General features: G+C 46.8%; 1 protein-coding gene across 1 annotated transcript in view; it reads left to right on the forward strand.

Moving 5' to 3' along the window:
• LOC143283800 (carbohydrate sulfotransferase 15-like) overlaps nucleotides 1-23,096 on the forward strand; it is a 36,610-nt gene that overhangs the window by 12,723 nt on the left and 791 nt on the right. The window contains exons 5-7 of the mRNA XM_076590171.1: nucleotides 16,487-16,643; nucleotides 18,431-18,578; nucleotides 19,167-19,311. Coding sequence (XP_076446286.1) covers nucleotides 16,487-16,643; nucleotides 18,431-18,578; nucleotides 19,167-19,311 — 450 coding nt within the window. The remainder of the gene's footprint in view (nucleotides 1-16,486; nucleotides 16,644-18,430; nucleotides 18,579-19,166; nucleotides 19,312-23,096) is intronic.

Raw genomic sequence — 23,096 nt, forward strand, 5'->3', positions numbered from 1 at the left:
CCACTCTCTCTCACTCTGTCTCCCCACCCCACTCTCTCTCTCTCTGTTTCCCCACCCCACTCTCTCTCTCTCTCTGTCTCCCCACCCCACTCTCTCTCTCTGTCTCCCCACCCCTCTCTCTCTCTCTCTCCCGACCCCACTCTCTCTCTGTCTCCCCCCCCTCTCTCTCTTTTTCTGTCTCCCCACCCCACTCTCTCTCTCTGTGACTGTCTCCCCACCCCACTCTCTCTCTCTGTGTCTGTCTCCCCAGCCCACTCTCTCTCTGTCTCCCCAGCCCACTCTCTCTCTCTCTGTGTCTCCCCAGCCCACTCTCTCTCTGTCTCCCCAGCCCACTCTCTCTCTCTCTCTGTCTCTCCACCCCACTCTCTCTCTGTCTCCTCACCCCACTCTCTCCCACTCTCTTTGTCTCCCCACCACACTCTCTCTCTATCTCCCCAGCTCAATCTATCTCTGTGTCTCCCCACCCCAATCTCTGTCTGTGTGTCTCCCCACCCCACTCTCTCTCTCCCAACCCCACTCTCTCTCTCTCTCTCTGTGTCTCCCCACCCCATTCTCTCTCTCTGTCTGTCTCCCCACCCCACTCTCTCTGTCTCCACACCCCATTCTCTCTCTCTCTGTCTCCCCACCGCACTCTCTGTCTCTCTCTCTCTCTCTTTCTCTCTCTCTCTCTCTCTGTCTCCCCACCCCACTCTCTCTCTCTCTGTGTCTCCCCACCCCATTCTCTCTCTCTCTCTGTCTCCCCACCCCACTCTCTCTGTTTCCCCACACCACTCTCTCTCTCTCTGTCTCCCAACCCCACTCTCTCTCTGTCTCCCCATCTTACTCTCTCTCTCTGTCTCCCCACACCACTCTCTCTCTCTCTGTCTCCCCACCCCACTTTTTCTCTCACTCTGTCTCCCCACCCCACTCTCTCTCTGTCTGCCCACCCCACTCTCCCCACCCCACTCTCTCTCTCTCCCTGTCTCACCACCCCACTCTCTTTCTCTCTGTCTCCCCAGCAAGTAGTAAGTTGTATAGTACAATTATAAATCAGAGACTGCAAGAATGGGTAGAAGAAAACAATAGTACAGGTGAATACCAGGCAGGATTTAAACACAACTACTCAACTGTTGATCATATGTTTACTTTGATGGCCTTTATTCAAAAACAGTTTTCTTTGAATCGTAAATTGTATGTGGCTTTTATAGATTTTGAGAAAGCCTTCGATTCCATAATCAGAATAATTCTATGGCCTATTCTTTTAAAAACTGGTGTTCGTGGAAAGTTGTTGAAATGTATTATGAGTATCTATGCGGGTGTGAAAGGAAGGGTTAGATGTGGGGGGAAGATGACTGATTATATTCAATGCACTTCTGGCGTAAAACAAGGTGATGTGTGCAGTCCTGTATTATTTTCTCTTTTTATTAACGAACTAACTTCAGAAGTTGTCAGAAACGGAAAACATGGTCCACAATTTACTGGTGAGATTCTAGAGTTATTCATTCTCTTAGCTGATGATGTGTTGATATCTGAAACTGTGATTGGTTTACAAACACAATTAAATAGTCTATTTAGAGCTGCAAAATCACTTCAGTTGAAAGTAAATATGTCAAAAAGTAACATAATTGTATTTAGAAAAGGTGGATATTTAGGAATTAGGGAAAAATGGACTTATAATGGAATAACCATGCCAGTAGTGAATGTGTATAAATACTTAGGAATATGTTTTTCAACAAAATTGAGTTTCACAGTTGCATGTAAAGATCTTGCAAGTAGAGCTAAACAAGCATTACTTTGTATAATGAAAAAACTGTCAAGTTTAGAAAATCAATCTTTTGATTTGTTTATTAAATTGTTTGATTCCCAGGTACAACCCATTGTACAATATGGAGCAGAAATTTGGGGTCTCTCTAATGCTGCAGTTTGCTGCGAGAGTGTTCATTTATTTGCACTGAAAAAGTTTCTTGGAGTTACCATGAAAACGCTTAATCATTTAATTTACGGGGAGACAAAAGATATCCGATACATCTCAATTCCGCAGTAAGATGTATTCGCTATTGGTTGAAAATAACACAAATGGAAGATTCAAGGTTGCCGAAAAAAGCATTTAACATGTTATATGATTTAGATTTGAGGGGTTAGGTAAACTGGGTATCAAAGGTTATGGTTAGATTATATGAACTGGGATTTGGTTATGTTTGGTTACAGCAGGGGGTAGGGGACATAAAGGGATTTATTAGTGCACTCCGAACAAGATTAATTGACTGTAGATGGTAAGATTGGTCTTATCACGTTCAAGATAGCGATAGGTTTGAATTTTACAGACAGTTCATTTCTATACACTCTATTCCTACTTATCTGTCAATGGAAATGGATAAGCATTTGAAACATATCACAGCCAGGTTCCGATTTGGAATTTCTGACATATTTCTTCATCATTATCGTTATCGAAAGTCCAGTGTCTCTAATCTTAGTTGTCCTTTATGCAGACGTGCTGAAGAAACTGAACTTCACTTTGTGTTGTGTTGCCCTGCTTTGAATGACCTTAGACATGAGTGGATTCCACAAAAAAATATTATAGACACCCTACTTTATTTCGACTTGACATGCTTATGTCATCAACTAATGAAACTATTATAAAACACTTTGCTATTTACTTATATAAGGCTTTTAAGTTTCGCAGTGTATTATGTAGTTAATTATTATTAGTTGTGCATTATCCAATTTGTGGATTATCATTTGCAGTTTATCATTCACTGCTGTAATTTGTAAGGTTTTGATTTTGAATGTTGATTCACTGTACCCCCTTCATGAGGGGCCATGGCCTTTATTGAATAAACTATTCGTATCCGTATCACTGTCTCCCCCACACCACTCTCTCTGTCTGTCTCCCCAGCCCACTCTCTCTCTCTCTCTGTCTCCCCAACCCACTCTCTCTCTCCCTTCCTCCCCACCCCACTCTCTCTCTCTCTCTCTGTGTCTCCCCACCCCACTCTCTCTCTCTCTCTCTTTGTCTCCTACCCCACTCTCTCTCTCTGTCTCCCCATCCCACTCTCTCTCTCTGTCTCCCCACCCCACTCTCTTTCTCTGTCTCCCCACCCCACTCTCTCTCTCTGTCTGTCTCCCCACCCCACTCTCTCTCTCTCTCTCTGTCTCCCCACCCCACTCTCTCTCTGTCTCTGTCTCCCCACCCCACTCCCTCTCTCTGTCTCCCCACCCAACTCTCTTTCTCTGTCTCCCCACCCCACTCTCTGTCTCCCACCCCACTCTCTCTGTCTCTCTCTCTCTCTGTCTCCCCACCCTACTCTTTCTCCTCATCCCACTCTCTCTTTCTCCCCACACCACTCTCTCCCTCTCTCTATGTCTCCCCATCTCACTCTCTCTCTGTCTCCCCACCCCACTCTCTCTCTCTGTCTCCCCACCCAACTCTCTGTCTCCCCACCCAACTCTCTGTCTCTCCACCCCACTCTCTCCCTCTCTTTCTGTCTCCCCACCCCACTCTCTCTGTGTCTCCCCATCCCACTCTCTGTCTCCCCACACCACTCTCTCCCTCTCTCTCTGTCTCCCCACCCCACTCTCTGTCTACCCTCCCCACTCTCTCCCTCTCTTTCTGTCTCTCCACCCCACTCTCTCTCTCTCTCTCTGTGTCTCCCCACCCACTCTCTCTCTCTCTCTGTCTCCCCATCCCCACTCTCTCTCTCTCTGTCTCCCCACCCCACTCTCTCTCTGTCTCCTCACCCCACTCTCTCTCTCTGTCTCCCCACCCCACTCTCTCTCTGTCTCCTCACCCCACCCTCTCTCTCTCTCTCTGTCTCCCCACCCCACTCTCTCTCTCTTTCTGTCTCCCCACCCCACTCTCTCTGTCTCTCTGTGTCTCCCCACCCGACTCTCTCTCTCCCTTTCTCCCCACCCTATTCTCTCTCTCTCCCTGTGTCCCCAGCCCACTCTCTCTCTCTCTCTGTCTCCACACCCCACTCTCTCTCTCTCTCTCTCCACCCCATTCTCTCTCTCTGTGTCTCCCCACCCCACTCTCTCTCTGTGTCTCCCCACCCCACTCTCTCTCTCTCTGTCTCCCCACCATACTCTCTCTCTGTTTCCCCACACCACTCTCTCTCTCATTGTGTCTCCCCACCCCACTCTCTCTCTCTCTCTGTGTCTCCCCACCCCACTCTCTTTCTCTCTGTCTGTCTCCCCACCCCACTCTCTCTCTCTGTCTGTCTCCCCACCCAACTCTCTCTCTCTCTGTCTGTCTCCCCACCCCACTCTCTCTCTCTCTCTGTCTGTCTCCCCACCCCACTCTCTCTCTGTGTCTGTCTCCTCACCCCACTCTCTCACTCTCTGTCTCCCCATCCCACTCTCTCTCTCTCTCTGTCTCCCCACCCCACTCTCTCTCTGTTTCCCCACCCCACTCTCTCTCTCCCTGTCTCCCCACCGTACACTGTCTCTCTCCGTGTCTCCCCATCCCACCCTCTCTCTCTCTGTCTCCCCAGCCCACTCTCTCTCTCTCTCTGTGTCTCTCTCTGTCTCCCCACTCCACTTTCTCTCTACCTATCTCCCCACCCCACTCTCTCTCTCTCTGTCTCCCCACCCCACTCTCTCTCCCTGTCTCCCCACCCGACTCTCTCTCTCTCTTTGTCTCCCCACCCGACTCTCTCTCTCTCTGTTTCCCCGCACCACTCTCTCTGTCTCTCTGTCTCTGTCTCTCTCTGTCTCTCTCTCTGTGTCTGTCTCCCCACCCCATTCTCTCTCTCTCTCTGTCTCCCCACCCCACTCCCCACCCCATTCTCTCTCTCTCCCTGTCTCCCCACGCCACTCTCTCTCTCTCTCTGTCTCCCCATCCCACTCTATCTCTCTCTCTGTTTCCCCGCACCACTCTCTCTGTCTCTCTCTCTCTCTGTCTCTCTGTCTCTCTCTCTCTGTCTGTCTCCCCACCTCATTCTCTCTCTCTCTCTGTCTCCCCACCCCACTCCCCACCCCATTCTCTCTCTATCTCTGTCTACCCACCCCACTCTCTCTCTCTATGTCTCCCCACCCCATTCTCTCTCTCTGTGTGTGTCTCCCCACCCCACTCTCTCTCTCTCCCTGTCTCCCCACGCCACTCTCTCTCTCTGTCTCCCCACCCCACTCTCTCTCTCTCTCTCTCTGTCTCCCCACCCCACTCTCTCTCTCTCTGTGTCTCCCCACCCGACTCTCTCTCTCTCTCTGTGTCTCCCCACCCCACTCTCTCTCTCTCTCTCTTTGTCTCCTACCCCACTCTCTCTCTCTGTCTCCCCATCCCACTCTCTCTCTCTGTCTCCCCACCCAACTCTCTTTCTCTGTCTCCCCACCCCACTCTCTGTCTCCCACCCCACTCTCTCTGTCTCTCTCTCTCTCTGTCTCCCCACCCTACTCTTTCTCCTCATCCCACTCTCTCTTTCTCCCCACACCACTCTCTCCCTCTCTCTATGTCTCCCCATCTCACTCTCTCTCTGTCTCCCCACCCCACTCTCTCTCTCTGTCTCCCCACCCAACTCTCTGTCTCCCCACCCAACTCTCTGTCTCTCCACCCCACTCTCTCCCTCTCTTTCTGTCTCCCCACCCCACTCTCTCTGTGTCTCCCCATCCCACTCTCTGTCTCCCCACACCACTCTCTCCCTCTCTCTCTGTCTCCCCACCCCACTCTCTGTCTCCCCTCCCCACTCTCTCCCTCTCTTTCTGTCTCTCCACCCCACTCTCTCTCTCTCTCTCTGTGTCTCCCCACCCACTCTCTCTGTCTGTCTCCCCATCCCCACTCTCTCTCTCTCTGTCTCCCCACCCCACTCTCTCTCTGTCTCCTCACCCCACTCTCTCTCTCTGTCTCCCCCCCCCTCTCTCTCTCTGTCTCCTCACCCCACCCTCTCTCTCTCTCTCTCTGTCTCCCCACCCCACTCTCTCTCTCTTTCTGTCTCCCCACCCCACTCTCTCTGTCTCTCTGTGTCTCCCCACCCGACTCTCTCTCTCCCTTTCTCCCCACACTATTCTCTCTCTCTCCCTGTGTCCCCAGCCCACTCTCTCTCTCTCTCTGTCTCCACACCCCACTCTCTCTCTCTCTCTCTCCACCCCATTCTCTCTCTCTGTGTCTCCCCACCCCACTCTCTCTCTGTGTCTCCCCACCCCACTCTCTCTCTCTCTGTCTCCCCACCATACTCTCTCTCTGTTTCCCCACACCACTCTCTCTCTCATTGTGTCTCCCCACCCCACTCTCTCTCTCTCTCTGTGTCTCCCCACCCCACTCTCTTTCTCTCTGTCTGTCTCCCCACCCCACTCTCTCTCTCTGTCTGTCTCCCCACCCAACTCTCTCTCTCTCTGTCTGTCTCCCCACCCCACTCTCTCTCTCTCTCTGTCTGTCTCCCCACCCCACTCTCTCTCTGTGTCTGTCTCCTCACCCCACTCTCTCACTCTCTGTCTCCCCATCCCACTCTCTCTCTCTCTCTGTCTCCCCACCCCACTCTCTCTCTGTTTCCCCACCCCACTCTCTCTCTCCCTGTCTCCCCACCGTACACTGTCTCTCTCCGTGTCTCCCCATCCCACCCTCTCTCTCTCTGTCTCCCCAGCCCACTCTCTCTCTCTCTCTGTGTCTCTCTCTGTCTCCCCACTCCACTTTCTCTCTACCTATCTCCCCACCCCACTCTCTCTCTCTCTGTCTCCCCACCCCACTCTCTCTCCCTGTCTCCCCACCCGACTCTCTCTCTCTCTTTGTCTCCCCACCCCACTCTCTCTCTCTCTGTCTCCCCACCCCACTCTCTCTCTCTCTCCCCACCCGACTCTCTCTCTCTCTCTCTCTCTCTGTGTCTCCCCACCCCACTCTCTCTCTCTCTCTGTCTCCCCACCCGACTCTCTCTCTCTCTGTCTCCCCACCCGACTCTCTCTCTCTCTGTTTCCCCGCACCACTCTCTCTGTCTCTCTGTCTCTCTCTCTCTCTGTCTCTCTCTCTGTGTCTGTCTCCCCACCCCATTCTCTCTCTCTCTCTGTCTCCCCACCCCACTCCCCACCCCATTCTCTCTCTCTCCCTGTCTCCCCACGCCACTCTCTCTCTCTGTCTCCCCACCCCACTCTCTCTCTCTCTCTGTCTCCCCATCCCACTCTATCTCTCTCTGTTTCCCCGCACCACTCTCTCTGTCTCTCTGTCTCTCTGTCTCTCTCTCTCTCTGTCTCTCTCTCTGTGTCTGTCTCCCCACCTCATTCTCTCTCTCTCTCTCTGTCTCCCCACTCCACTCCCCACCCCATTCTCTCTCTATCTCTGTCTACCCACCCCACTCTCTCTCTCTATGTCTCCCCACCCCATTCTCTCTCTCTCTCTCTGTGTCTCCCCACCCCACTCTCTCTCTCTCCCTGTCTCCCCACGCCACTCTCTCTCTCTGTATCCCCACCCCACTCTCTCTCTCTGTGTCTCCCCACCCCACTCTCTCTCTCTCTCTCTGTGTCTCCCCACCCCACTCTCTCTCTTTCTCTCTGTCTCCCCACCCCACTCTCTCTCTCTGTCTGTATCCCCACCCCACTCTCTCTCTCTCTGTCTCCTCACCCTACTCTCTCTCTCTCTCTCTCTCTGTCTCCCCACCCCACTCTCTCTCTCTCTCTGTCTCCCCACCCCACTCTCTCTCTCTCCCAATCACACTCTCTCTGTGTCTGTCTCCCCTTCCCACTCTCTATCTCTCTGTCTTTCCACCCCACTCTCTCTCTCTCCCTTTCTCACCACCCCACTCTCTCTCTCTCTGTCTCCCCACCCCACTATCTCTCTGTCTCTTTTCTCCCCACCCTACTCTCTCTCTCTCCCTTTCTCCCCACCCCACTCTCTCTCTCTCTCACTTTCACCCCACGCCACTCTCTCTCTCTCACTCTCTCTCTGTCTCCCCACCACACTCTCTCTCTTCATCTCTTTCACTCCCTGCCTCTGTAACGATGACGCCTTCTCGAAACTAATGCAAAAAGGAATGGTGGTTGAGAGAGAGAGAGAGAGAGAGAGAGAGAGAGAGAGAGATATTCCAGATGGTTTCATTTTCATAAGTCATCAGGCTCCGGACATTGTCAGCAATAACAGACAGTATTCTGGTACATTACAATTTTGCTTGGACTCGGAATTACACAATCCTATAATTTGCTTAGCTGACATGTGGGTAAGTTACACACACACACACACACACACACACACACACACACCACGCGCATGCGCGCACGCGTGTGCGATGCATCCTTCATTTGAATTGAGTTGTGGTCTGCGGCTCACACCTGCACTGGATGTGTATGGATATTTGTCTAGAACAGGAAAAGCAAATAATCAGTTGCTTAGCTCCATCAATTTGTCACGCTTTTTCACGGCGTAAAATACAAACTGGGCTAGATTATGGATTGACATTACATCAGAGCATTGCATTAAATCACTGAATAGCTCTTCATTTATTGTGTTTGATCCAAAATAATGATACCGTAATTCTTTGTAGCATGGACAAATAAAAATAAAATGTACTTAATTTTTTATTTGATCTTTGCAAAAACTACATAAAACCTTTCATGTATTGTCTTGAACAAACCGAAAAGCGTTTGCGTTGAGATGAAGAACACCCATTCTGAGTTTTGCGATCATATCTCTAAAACGTTTTATTCTAATATCATCTATGTAAGGTTCTGGGAAAAAAATTGACTTGAAAGTTGAATACAGTGGAAATCTCTCGCTAGTGTTAACTGCTGTTGTCCAGTCGTCAATAAAGTTTGCAACGAGTCGATCTCTTAATAACGAGAGGAAAGATCGTTCATTCCCAACACTTTTGTACAGCCAAACAAAACCAAAACCACATTTCTGGAGTATGTCTCTGAGTTTCAATGCCCAACACAGTTTTCCGTTTTCCTCCATATTTACTTGCATTAGATAAGTTTGTTTGGGTAGTCTGCTAATATTCATATGTAACAATTTTAACCAGAGAGAGAGAGAGAGATATGAGTGGATGGATAATTGGATGGGTGGATGAATGGTGTACAACAATTCAATATCTTATTTGAGTAATTTTCTTAATGAGTTCTGTAAATCATTAAGTCATGATTGATCGCAGTTGAAATGGTTTGTACAAATGATTTGAAAAAAATGAAGTCCTTTCATTACAAGAAGCCTTTAGTAAACTTAACCGAAGTTGACTGGGATGCCTATAAAATTTTGATGGAGAGAGAGAGAGACAGAGAGAGAGACAGACAGACAAAGACAGAGACAAAAACCAGAGACAGAGACCAGAGACAGAGAGAGCGATATAAAGACAGGGAGACTGATACAATGATTAACACAGACTGAGAAACAGACACAGAGATAGAAAAGATGAGATATTGTACTGGCATGATGTGTGGGTGGGTGGTGGAAGTGGTGTGGTGAGTGAGGCGGCGGTGTATAGCATATATATATGTATATATATATATATATATACAACTGAAATTCTTAAAAAGACAAAAGACGACATGAATGTGGAATATTCTTTGATTAAAAAAATTATTGATGCAAGTATTTGCCACATCGATGATTTGAAACAAGCTCTAAAGTTTTTTATATGAAAGCAATGTGATAATTCAATCTCATCGTAAATGGTTACTAGTGATGAGGATAATGATGGAGATGACGATGATGGCAATGGCGATGATGATGGTGTGTGTGTGTGTGTGTGTGTGTGTGTGTGTGTGTGTGTGTGTGTGTGTGTGTGTGTGTGTGTGTGTGTGTGTGTGTGTGTGTGTGTGTGTGTGTGTGTGTGTGTGTGTGTGTGCAGGGAGGCCGATGGAAGACTACGTCAAGATATACGGATACTATATGAATAAGACGTCTATTAACAAGCACATGTCTTTTCTTGGTGAGACTATAAACATGATACTCTCATGACCCACAGTGTGTGTGTGTGTGTGTGTGTGTGTGTGTGTGTGTTAAACTTATACGAAATGTATTTTCTCTGGAAATTCGTTGTCTGTCGATACCAAATTTGGATCAAACAAACATAAAAAAGCCATTCAACAAGTTTTCCGGATTAATGCCTATTTCCGGATCTTGAACTACATATTTCATTTATCCTTTGGATCCAAAATAATTCACTGTATCGTACCAGGTTCATATTAAAACCCATTTGTTTTTTAAGTGCAGACAAGAAATAGAATTTCACGCTGTCTTTAAAACCTTAACACAAATGAAAAAAGAAATACTGGATAGAACTCACATAATGACACGACCTACATCATCGACGTGTTACTTGCATGTGTAACACTTTTTGAAGAGGGTACTGATATTGACTGGAATGATCTCTGTCTCTCTGTGTCAACATTTTTCAGGGTTTTTGCTGCGGCTACCATCTATTGAAGCCGGAAAGGTATGACAAAAACAGAGGAAGTTTGAAAACTGTGATCTGGACCGACATTAAGGATACACTTGTGGTGCCGTTAACTTCGAACGTCGCCGTTATCCTCGAAATAACGTTGAACTGCACGAATCGTATATCTAATTAATGATGAATCAATGTAGATCTGACCGGCACGTCTTCTTTTGTTATCAAAATTAATATAAACGCGGCGAAATAGTGCGAAATAATATTGAATTAAAAAAACAACAACAACAGAAGTCAAGACTTCCAAGAAGAACATGAGCACTCCCCAGCTGGCATCACGTACCCGTGTAATTATCATTTATTCATTTATTTTATTCAATCATTCATTTTATCATATTGTTATTGATATCATTCATGTAATTTTTTTTTTCTACATCTTATTCTATTCAATTTATATGTCTATTTCAATTTGTATTTCTGTTTTTATTTATCATTTTGATATATTAATTAATTAATCAATTTGAACACTGATTTATTTGTATTTGTATTTCTTTTTATCGCAACAGATTTGTCTGTGTGAAATTCGGGCTGTTCTCCCGAGGGAGAGGGCGTCGCTACACTACAGCGCCACCCATATTTTTTGTATTTTTTTCCTGCGTGCAGTTTTATTCGTTTTTCCTATCGAATTGGATTTTTCTATAGAATTTTGCCAGGAGCAACCCTTTTGTTGCCGTGGGTTCTTTTACGTGCACTTAGTGCATGCTGCACACGGGACCTCGGTTTATCGTCTCATCCGAATGACTAGCGTCCAGACCACTACTCAAGGTCTAGTGGAGGGGGAGAAAATATGGGCGGCTGAGCCGTGATTCGAACCAGCGCGCTTAGATTCTCTCGCTTCCTAGGCAGACGCGTTACCTATAGGCCATCACTCCACTGTTTATCTATTTATCTGTATATCTTATTTTAACTTCATTTTATCTTGTAGTATTTTCCTTCAGGGCCTGAACTGACCTGAACTTTCCTGCATGAGTGCACAACGCCTAAATCTACTTTACATGGATCTTCTCTTGCATAGATCTCGTCACTCAGTGTCTCCTCCATGGAATGTTTTAGAACGAGTGCTGACGACAAAGACTGTTGCATCGGCACTTTACGTCACTCGGCTGAGAGTTGAGCAGTGATCCCTTGTGATTTCTGTCTGCAAGTTAAGATAACGGCAGTTCAAGGATAACGGCACCACACTCGTTCGATCCGTCGGTCCCAGTTTTCACGAGGGTATGGACCACAGAATACTAAATAGGCAGAACGGACATACGCGCCTTCGGTATGTTCCGTTAGTTTCCGTACATACTCGGGCCGCCATTTTGTTATCCCTGTACACGATTTGCGATGGCGGCTATTTCAACAGTATCAACACGTGGTGCGAAGTACTGCTGTGTAATTAACTGCAGTAATAACAGCAAAACCAGCATCGATGAAAGGACGGGCAGAACTGTGCGGATGTTTAATTTTCCCAACCCAGAGACGGTAAGTTCATATCTTTTTCTTTTCAGTTTGGGCATTCTCCATGGGAGGCCAAGCTTCAATCTTCAATCTTCAAATTGGAAGGTCAGCCGTCATTACTGACTATTAATGACCTGTGTGCGCAGAGGCGTAAATACCTAACTAAAACCCAATTAGACCTATCTTTTCCTCTGGAGGGGGTGACAATGAGAAAGAGCATGTATACATACTCTCTCCCACCGTCACTCGCAGCGTCCCTCCGGGGAGGGGGGGGGGAAAGGGGGGGGGGACTAAACTGTGATCTTGTTCAGCTCCCTCTTGAAAGCTGCCAAGGAGGGAGCCTCTGCTGCTGTTGCAGGCAGGGAGTTCCAGACGGGGATGGTTGATGGGAAAAAACTGTATTTATAAGGGTCAGAGGAGGAGCTAAGATGGACAAATTTGTGTCGATGATTTGATCTTGTTCTGCCGGATCCTTTCTTGAGAAATTTGTCTGGAGGGATGTCTACAATGCCGTTGACCATTTTATACATCAGGGTCAGCCTTTGTCTGTTCCGCCGTGATTCGAGGGATGCCCATCCTAGTTCTTGCAGCATGTGTGTTACGCTGCTGGTCCGCCCGTAGTCACTGTGTACATAACGTGCTGCTCTTCTTTGCACCATTTCAATCTTGTTCTTTTGACCTTCTTTGTACGGGCTGCAGACTGATGAACAATACTCCAGGTGCGGGCGTACAAGAGTTTGGTAGGCATTGGCTTTGGTGGTTTTATTGGATGTTGTTAGATTCCTTTTTAGGAAGCCTACCATGCTATTGGCTTTGTTGGTGACTCTTGTAACATGTTCTTTCCAGTTTAGATCATTTCTTATGTCGACGCCGAGATATTTTGCGCTGTCAACATGCTCGAGGGTGTGTCCTTTTAATTTGTAGTTGTAGCTGATGGGGTTCCTTGATGTTGTACAGGTAAGGACATTACATTTTTCTGGGTGGAATTCCATTCCCCAACGCTGTTCCCAGTCAGACAGGGTGTTGAGGTCTCGTTGGAGCATTTTACAGTCTTGGATTGTCTTGATGGTGGAGTAGACTATACAGTCATCAGCGAACAATCTAATATTGGCCTTGATGTTCTGAGGCAGATCGTTGATGTAAATCAGAAATAGGATGGGGCCTAGAACTGTCCCCTGTGGGACTCCGCTGATGACAGGTGCTGGCTCAGATTTTTCGCCGTCAACTACGACGATTTGGGTGCGGTCAGAAAGGTATGCCTTGATCCAGTCTAACGTCGATCCTCGTATACCATAATGGTCTAGCTTACGGAGGAGGCGTTTGTGGGGGACCTTGTCAAAGGCTTTGGAGAAGTCCAGGATTACCATGTCGGTCTGCTGTCTGTTGTCCTGGTTTTTGGCGATGTCTTGGAACAATGTTAGCAGTTGAGTTTCGCAACTCCTTCTGGCTCTAAACCCATGTTGTGCGTTATCAAGTATTTCATGTTGGGTCAGATGGCGCATGATGTTGCTTGCTAGGATGTGTTCTTGCATCTTACAGCATATGCTGGTGAGGGAGACCGGTCTGTAGTTAGCAGCAGAGTTACGATTGCCCTTTTTGAAAACTGCTGTCACGTTCGCCATTTTCCAGTCGTCTGGTACACATCCATCTGCCAGTGATTTGGTGAAGATAATAGAGAGCAGGGGCGCGATCTCATCTGCGCACTCTTTCAACACTTTTGCTGGAATCTCATCAGGTCCTGCTGCTTTATATGGGTTGATGTTCTTCAGCAATTTGCGTACCCCTTCCAGACTCAGCCTACGTTGATGTTTATATTTTCCTGTGATAAGACATCTGCGTTGCTTCGGGAGAAATGTATCGCCTGTGAGGAAACCGCAGATGGTGCGGAGAAGGTTGGGGGGGGGGGGGGGGGGGGGGGGATTTCAAAGTGTCTTAAAGTACAGACAGAAATTGAGTCATAGAAAACAAGCAATTCTGGCTGATTCTGGTCATTGTTTATACTAGCCGGAGTAAAGAGTCTGCTGCTCTGCGGAAAACACTGGAACAAAATAATGTGTGTGTGTGTGTGTGTGTTGTGTGTGTGTGTGTGTGTGTGTGTGTGTGAGTGAGTGAGAGAGAGAGAGAGAGAGTGTGTGTGTGTGTGTGTGTGTATTTCAGTATGGATCTGTCTTTTTTTGTGCACCACATTTTTCCATAAGAGTTGGTGAGAGGTTTTATGTATGAGTGCACTGTTACGGTGTGAGTAAATAAAAATACTTCTTTTTTTTTTTTAAGATGCCAGAAATGGGTCATCAACATCCGACGAGCTGACGTCAACATCTCCAACATCAAGAGGAAACAGGTGTGCTCAGTGCACTTTGAGGAGAAGGCTTTCAACTGCCCGACGAACATTCAGGAATCTAAACTCCTTCCAACTGCAGTCCCTACCCTCGTCACCTGCCCAAATCCTCCTCCCTCTCTAGATTGTCGACGACCTCAACCAAAGAAGAGAGACGTCATTGTGGCAATAGATAAACGAAAAAGACAACATTCCGATTCAGATTCTGACAAGAGTGACCAGGCCACAACTACAGATGTTTTATCAGTTTGAAAATCATTTCAGGCAGTGCACATCAAATGGCTTGCCAAGCCAAAACCCTAGGCAGGTAATTTTGAATAGTTTTGCAAATATTCACACATGTGACTGTATGGATGTTCTTCTGTCCTCATACTGCACAGTCAGAATATTTCATGAGGTGAAACTCCTGAACCAACAGCTGAAATCATCAAAGCGAGGTTCTGAGTTAAACAAGGACAAGAAGCTGAACATGTAATGTGCAGCTGACAATCATGAAATTGGGACCAGTGAATAAAGTGATACTATCAGTTTATATCAACATATTATCTGTGAAATGTCTGGCTAACATTGAAGACGTAGTAGGCCTACTCTTAGGATTGACATACATATATGTGCAATGTGTGACACAGACAGTGCGTGACACTCTTAGAATTTCCTATCGCTGCAATGTGTGACATTGACACTGGTGACAGTATATGACACTCTAAGGATTTCCCTATCTCTGCAACGTGTGTGTGACACTGACACTGGTGACAGTATAATGCTATTAGGATTTCCCTATCTGTGCAATGTATGACATTGACTGTGTGATACTCTGAGGATTTATTTATAATCTGAGCAACACTGGCAGTGCACGATACAGTGACCTATTTGTGAAATGTGTCAAATGACAGTAATCTTCATTATCTGTTGTTTGGGTGAAAAATGTTAGATTGACACTGACAGTGATGCCTACTCTACAGTCTGTGACATTCACAATTCTGTGGCTGATCGAGGAAGGTGCATTGATGTGAGTACACTATTTTAATACAATGATTTTTAATACAATAATATCAGTACAGTAAATCCTCTCTTGGGCGGCCACCCCTTTAGCCAGGAAGTAGTGGCTGTAAATTAGAGGCGGCCTCTCAAAAGAAGTTGGAATTAATAAATATAGGAAGCAAAAGTGCTTGGAAACACTGAATTGCCTTCTTCTTTTTCTTCCTCGTTTGAGGTGGAAAACTCCATGTGAGAACCATCCCACTGGTACTGCTCATACAGTGACCGCCTATAAGGGGTTTTGCTGTTATAATGAAAAAATGTGTCCTTGTATGTTTTTAATGCTGAAGAGGAATGTTATCCAAACACGCATACATACACTCACAATCTCACTCGCGTTACAAACATACACACAGATTCATCTGAAGTGACTGACAATGTAATCACAGGCTAGAGTTTGCCAGTAGGCCTAAAATACTTTGGCCCAGTGATGAATAGACTCAGTCATATTCAGCTTCTTTACGGGTGTTATAGGGTAAATGTAATGAACTGCAGAAACAACGCGGACACCATCCCCACCCCTCCTCTTTCCTTGCAAACTCCGCCTGTTAGTGTTACGCGCAATCAGTCGATCGGCGCAATCTAGCGAACTCTGATTCAGTCAAGTATGTGCACAGCCGAATTTATCTGGTCAGAAGCACATAGAAAGAAAGAAACAGATAGTACACTCAAAATCAGTGTGTGGTAAAACGAAACTTGGAAAGCGACTTTCCAATGACTCCGACATAAGGCGTGTGTGTGTGTGTGCGACGCCGCCTCTCACGAGTTACAGGGTAAACAAGATGGCGGACGCCTTGGCCAACCGGAACGCGTTTTCCGATCGCGCGAAGAAGGAATGTCCCTTCTGCCTGTTTAGTATTCTGTGGGTATGGACTACGAAGGTGTATGTAACTACTGTATGGGGGCCTCTGTTTATTTTTTAAATCAGCAGAAAATCAGACATGAGCTATGAAATATTCTCCGGCAGCCCACAGGAATCTGTCGGTGAAAGGTCGCCAGAAGGTCACACACCAGAGGAGACCAAGCACTGCTGCCGATTCAGCTCATTGGTGTTCAGTCGTGCGTGTTATGATGCAACAAACTCGGAACATCACCTACTGGGCCCTCTTCTAACAACTACAATGGACTTAGTTACAGACTTAGACTGAATGACAGAGTCACACACACACACACACACGCACACGCGCGCGCGCGCGCGCGCTCACTCACACACGCTCACTCACTCACTCATGGAAAAGGGTTACCCAATAACTTTACTACGATCTTCTCCTTTGAAAATAATCGCAAAAATAACTTGCATCTACAAATGTACCTGGATGGTGTGTAGGAGACTGCAGTGCCTCCACGATATGGGAGAACAGCAGGTGGACCACGTTACCTGGCAACGAGAGATGCACAGAGCCCCGCATTATCACTGCTGACTACATTCGGCACCTGACTCCCAACGCCAAGATCATTGTGATGCTGAGAAACCCCTCTAGAAGGTTCGTCTGGAGTGTGGAGTCGTGATTATGTTTTATTAAACTGCCTAACTTTTATCAACAAGACTGGTCGATTGTTTTTTTGTTTTGTTGTTGTTTGTTTGTTGTTGTTGTTTTTTTATTAACTCCAGTGTTTTTTTTTCAGACCTACCGTTGTTTCAATGACTGTGACAACCAGAACCTTACTCTCGCTTTCTTTTTTCTGAAGCATAGGTGATCCAGCGGTGGAAGAAAACTCACCTGCCACGCGGGTGACACGGGTTCGATTCGCGGTTGATGCACATGGCTAGTGTTGTTCTCTGGCAAATTTGTTTTAAAAAAAACCCCACTCTAATAGGTACACAAATATAAATACATGCACTCAAGGCCTGACTAGCACATAGGGTTATGCTGCTGGTTCGGCATCAGTCTAGCAGATGTGGCATAGCGTGTACGCATTTGTTCGAACGCAGTGACGCCTCTTTGAGAAACTGAAACTGAAATCTCTCTCACTCTCATTCATTCATTAATTCTCTCAACAACAAACAAGAGAGGCAAGGCCTTCAAGACTCACTTGTGACACACACTTAAAGAACAAAAATAATTTAAATTTGTTCAGAATTAGTCTGTAAAAATGTGTTCTTGTATTTGTTATAATTACATAAAGCTTCGCGTTAAAAAGAAAAAAGGGCATCAAAGCAGATTGAAATCATGGATGTTAGGGTCGAGAATGAGTGGTTTTATACACTGCGCTAACGCGGGTCCGAGAACGTTCAAAAATTATTATTTGAGCGTGTTCTTATAGCGGGATAAATCGACAGTGGTAATCAAAGTGATATCGCCGTTAAAATCATGTAATTTTGGTATATCTCATGCATTTAAGAATTTCTTTCAAGTCCGAGGTAAAGGAAATGTTCCCATTGCTTCAAACACACTGCAACATGTGTCCGTTTTTTAATTTAAAAAAAAAAAAAAAATTATAGGTCTGCAGAGATCCGTGTTCGACAAGCTTCAGAAGTTGCAATCATTGAGAAACTACGACACCGTCCATTCGATTTCTCTTTTCTGTTTATTCTAGTTAATTCAGTGCCCACTTTAAACATTCATATGAAGAGTAACCACGTCAATGATTATATAAGGTTTTTTGGGTTTTTTTTTTTATTTGGTGGTAAATGAGACATCAAGCCATCGCATCAAGCTTTGCAACATGTTTTGTCAAGATCTGAACAGACCAGTCTGGATAAGGCTGACTTTAACTTGGTGAAACGGTCGATTTATTTATTTATTTACTTATTTATTTTATTGTAATGTTCATTCTAGTTAATTTAGAGTCCACTTTTGAATATTCATATGCAGTAAACACGTCGATAATGTAGTTAGTATCACTGTGTGTGTTCTGTCCAGAATTTGTATTTCTTTACTTTTAATTGCGAATACGAAAAACGAGGTCATGGCATCTTCTTACCAGACATGGCCTACCTTCTGGCAGCTTGAAAGGACTAACAGTGTTTTCAGAATCCGGAATGAGCATCAATGAAATAAGCAGTTAATCACTTAATGGTTCGAAAATATGGCTAAATTTGGGAGAAATACAAAACCTATTATTGGTATGACTGTGAAGATGTTTTTTCTACAATGTTTAAGGAAAATTTGGTATTGGCAGACAACATATCTCCAGAGAAAATGGCCATGTTAAAGTTTACCACGGACACACAAACACACATACAGATAACCGAGCACCGTGTTATATCATGGACTCACTTTGTTTACACAAGTGAGTCAAAAAGTATATAATTTTTCTCTGGTTTCAGACTGTATTCTGACTTTCTTTTCTTCTGGGCACGGAATAAGACTCCGGAATACTTTCACCAATTAGTCGAGAAGAACATCGCCACATTCAATGCATGTGTGGAGAAAGAGAGCCTTCGAACCTGTGCCTACAATCAGTCCATCTTCTCGGTGAGACATATGTACCATTCTAAGGGCATCGAAGTTCTCTCAAAAGTATAGTTGTCCATTACCGACTGGGTATGGGTATAATTATTTATTGCTACTGGAGAGCGTAACCCTGTCTTTATCTCTCACTATCTGTCCCTGTGTGTCTGCCTCTTTCCTTCTGGTGAGCGCGCGTGAGCGCGTGTGTTTGCTTGTTTGTTTGTGTACCTGTATGTGTGTACTCACGCGCTCATGTGTGTGGTTGTGGGCACGCGTGCCCATGAATTTGTTTGTGTGAGCAACCCCGCTGGAACACACACACACACACACACACACACACACACACACACACAGAGTGGATTATGAATCATGTAATCTTCTGTGCTTATATATACATGCATGTAACACACGTCTGCTTAGCAGATGCGGTGTAGCGTATATTGATTTGTCCGTACGCAGTGACGCCTCCTTGATAAACTGATACTGAAACTGATCTCACCCTGTCTGTCTGTCTGTCTGTCTGTTTGTCTGTCTTTCCCCGCCCACCCGCCGAACTCCCCCACCCCTCCCCCACCCTCCCCTCCTCTCTCTCTCTCTCTCTGTCTGTCATAGATACGTTTATTCATCGGGGTGTATTCGGTGTTCGTGGAGGACTGGCTGTTACGTTTCCCACGGGACCAGATGCTGTTTATCCGCTTGGAGGACGTGCAGAGTGGTGCTGACACTGTGCCCGCCGTCTTCAGGTTCCTGGGACTCGGTAAGATGTGTGCACGTGTGTTCATCAAAATGAGATGTGTGCACGTGTGTTCATCAACATAAGTTGTGTGCACGTGTGTTCATCAACATAAGATGTGTGCACGTGTGTTCATCAACATAAGTTGTGTACACGTGTGTTCATCAACATAAGGTGTGTACACGTGTGTTCTTCAAATAAGATGTGTGCACGTGTCTTCAGCAACATAAGGTGTGTGCACGTGTGTTCATTAAAATAAGATGTGTGCACGTGTGTTCATCAAATAAGATGTGTGCACGTGTGTTCATCAAAATAAGATGTGTGCACGTGTGTTCATCAACATGTGTGCACGTGTGTTCATCAACATAAGGTGTGTGCACGTGTGTTCATCAACATAAGGTGTGTTCACGTGTGTTCATCAAAATAAGATGTGTGCACGTGTGTTCATCAGCATAACATGTGTGCACGTGTGTTCATCAACATAACGTGTGCACGTGTGTTCATCAAAATAAGATGTGTGCACGTGTGTTCATCAACATAAGGTGTGTGCACGTGTGTTCATCAACATAAGGTGTGTTCACGTGTGTTCATCAACATAAGATGTGTGCGCGGGAGTTTGACGACTTCGGTTTAGGCCACATTTATCCACCTCGATTTTGGAAAACGAAGACACAAAGACTATTCTATAACTAACATTGATCTGCCTTTAAAAAGAAAAGAAAATATATGACATTACAAACAGCTGCCTCTGTGTTTATCAGTCAGCCTATCTATCTATCTATCTATCTATCTATTTGTTTGTCTGTCTATCTATCTATCTATCTATCTATCTGTATATCTATCTGTCTGTCTGTCTGTCTGTCTCATCGTGTATGTCATCAATTATTCTAAGTATTTTTGTTTTCGTCTGTTCTTGACACAACTCTCCCCAGGTACCACTGGAAAACGAACAGATTGTGATTTTTCTCCCGTTAAGCTGAGGACATCGCTGAGTCGTCATTAGTGTCGCTCAACGGATCACTGAGAGCGGGGAATGGTTCGCTACCATCACCGAAACGGATGGCGAGTTCACAGGGGACGAAACTGCAGTTGCCTAGATCAGGCGTAACCTAACAATACTTCTCTCCCTTACAATTCAAAGCCCCCCCCCCCCCCCACACACACACACACACACACCCTCTCCACCCCCACCCCCTCGAAGGATTCACCCACCCTCACCCTTTCCACTTCAAGCATTCCCTTTCTTTTCCGCCTCCCCGGCCCGTAGCGTATTCGTGAATGTCATTCATTCATTCATTGCCCATCGCTCCTGGTGGAGCTTAGGCCATCGACGACCCCTCGCCTTCTCACTCTGTTCTGGGCTGTTCTGGCCATTTCAGTCCAGTTTGTCCTTTGATGCTTCAGCTCTGCCTCGGTGTCTCGCCTCCAGCTGTTGCGAGGCCGGCCTCTTTTCCTCTTTCCCTGCGGGTTCCAGGTCAGGGCTTGGCGTGTGATGCTGGACGCTGGCTTCCTGAGGGTTTGTCCGATCCAGCCCCACTTCCTCCGCAGTATCTGCTTGGCCACTGGTTCCTGTCCCGCTCGCTCCCACAGATCTTCGTTTCGGATCTTCTCCTGCCATCGGATTTTGTAGGTGCGCCTCAGACAGATGTTGAAGAATGTCTGAATCTTCTGCATCGTCTGTGTTGTCCGCCATGTCTCGCAACCTTAGAGCAGAATTGACTTCACATTGGAGTTGAAGATGCTGTTTGGTTTTCATACTGATTGCTCCAAATGCCCAGATGTTCTTGAGCATGATGAAAGCTGTTCTTGCCTTGCCGATTCTGGCTGTGACGTCTCGGTCCGTGCCTCCCTGTCGGTCAACCACGTTTCCCAAGTAGACGGAAGACTACACCTCCCTGATGGGCTCTCCACCGACTGTGAATGGTGTGTTGGCAGTGGTGTTGATCTTCATCAGCTCGGTCTTCTTGTTGATCTTGAGTCCTGTCCTGGCTGACGTGGTCTCCAGGCGAGTGGTCTTGTCCTGCATCTGGCTGTGGTTGTGTGACAGGAGCGCCAGGTCGTCTGCGAAGTCGAGGTCGTCCAGCTGCGTCCAGAGTGTCCACTGTATACCGTTGTTCCTGTCTGTTGTAGTGGTCTTCATGATCCAGTTGATGACCAGGAGGAAGAGGAACAGTGACAGCAGGCACCCCTGACGAACTCCAGTCTTCACCTCGAAACTTTCAGACAGCTGGCCTGTGTGGGCAGTCCTGCAACTCATGTCCTGGTAGATGCACTGGATGAGGGAGATGATCTTCTCTGGGACTCTGTAGTGCCTCAGCAGCTTCCACAGCGTCTCTCTGTCCACACTGTCGAAGGCCTTCTCATTATCTATGAAGTTGATGTAGAGGGGGTAGTTCCACTCCAGCGACTGCTCCACGATGATGCGCAGGTTGGCGATCTGGTCGGCACAGGATCTGTTCCGCCGGAAGCCTGCCTGCTGGTCATGAAGCTTGGGGCGACGGCCTCTTTCATCCTTTCCAGTAGAACCCTTTTGAGAACCTTGCCTGGCGTTGACATGAGCATGATCCCTCGGTAGTTGCTGCAGTCCCTGAGGTCTCCTTTCTTTGGCAGCTTGATGATGATTCCTTCTTTCCACTGGGCTGGTACCTTCTCCTTCTCCCAGATCTTGCTGAAGAGGTTGTATAGCATGTTGACAGCTGTTTCCATGTCTACTTTGATGGCTTCTGCTGGTATCTCGTCCAGCCCTGCAGCCTTCCCATTTCTCAGAGTCATGATGGCCTTCTTGATCTCTGCCTTTGAGGGTTTGTCGTAGCTGATGGGCAGTTCTGTCTCTGCGGGTGGGATGTCTGGTGGTGCGTCAGGAGCGGGGCGGTTCAGCAGCTCCCTGAAGTGTTCTGCCCATCGTTTCAGCTGTTTCTTGGTTGTCAGTGGGTTCCCGTTGTTATCCTTCACTGGCTTGTCTGTCTGCTGGAACTTGCCCGTCAGCTTCTTGGTCACCAGGTACAGGTCCGTCAGGTTCCCCTGTCCGGCTGCTGCCTCTGCTTGACTGGCCAGGTCGTCGGTTTAGTCCCTCTTGTCCTTCTTGATGCTCCTCTTTACATCTCTGTCCGCTGCTGTGTACTCTTCCTGTGCCTTTGCCTTAGTTGCTCTTGTTCGGCTTGTGTTCAGCGAAGTTTTCTTCTCTTTCCTTGTTTCCAGCTTGTGGATGGTGTCGGCAGAGATCCATTCCTTGTGCTGAGTTTTCTTCTTGCCAAGGACCTCTTCACATGTGACGTGCCAGAGCTTCTTGCTGTGTTCCCACTGTGTCTCGATGTCCATCTCACCGTCTTCTATCAGCTCTTGTAGTGGCTGGAACCTGTTGGAAAGGCTGATCTGGAATGCTGCTTGTGTGTCCTTGTTTCTGAGCAGTCCAACATTGTACATTGTCCCTGTGTTGTTGGCGTTGGTGAATCTCTTGAGGCGAAGTTTCACTGTCGTCGTAAGAAGGTGGTGGTCTGATGACACATCGGCTCCTCTCATCACTCGTACATCCTGCCATGATCTCCTGAACTTGCGGCTAATGCAGATGTGGTCGATCTCGTTCTCCGTGACGTGGTTCGGGGATCTCCATGTGGCCTTGTGGATGCGCTTGTGTGGGAAGATACTTCCTCCTATCACCAGCTGGTTCAGGGCGCACAGGTCTGCAAAGCGCTCACCATTCTCATTCATCTGTCCCAGTCCGTGTGTCCCCAGGGTGTCCTCGTAGCCGGTGTTGTCCCTTCCGTTCTTGGCGTTGAAATTTCCCATCAGTATGGTTATGTCTTTGGCTC

This window comes from Babylonia areolata, chromosome 7 (genome assembly GCF_041734735.1).
Source record: "Babylonia areolata isolate BAREFJ2019XMU chromosome 7, ASM4173473v1, whole genome shotgun sequence".
Taxonomy (NCBI): domain Eukaryota; kingdom Metazoa; phylum Mollusca; class Gastropoda; order Neogastropoda; family Buccinidae; genus Babylonia; species Babylonia areolata.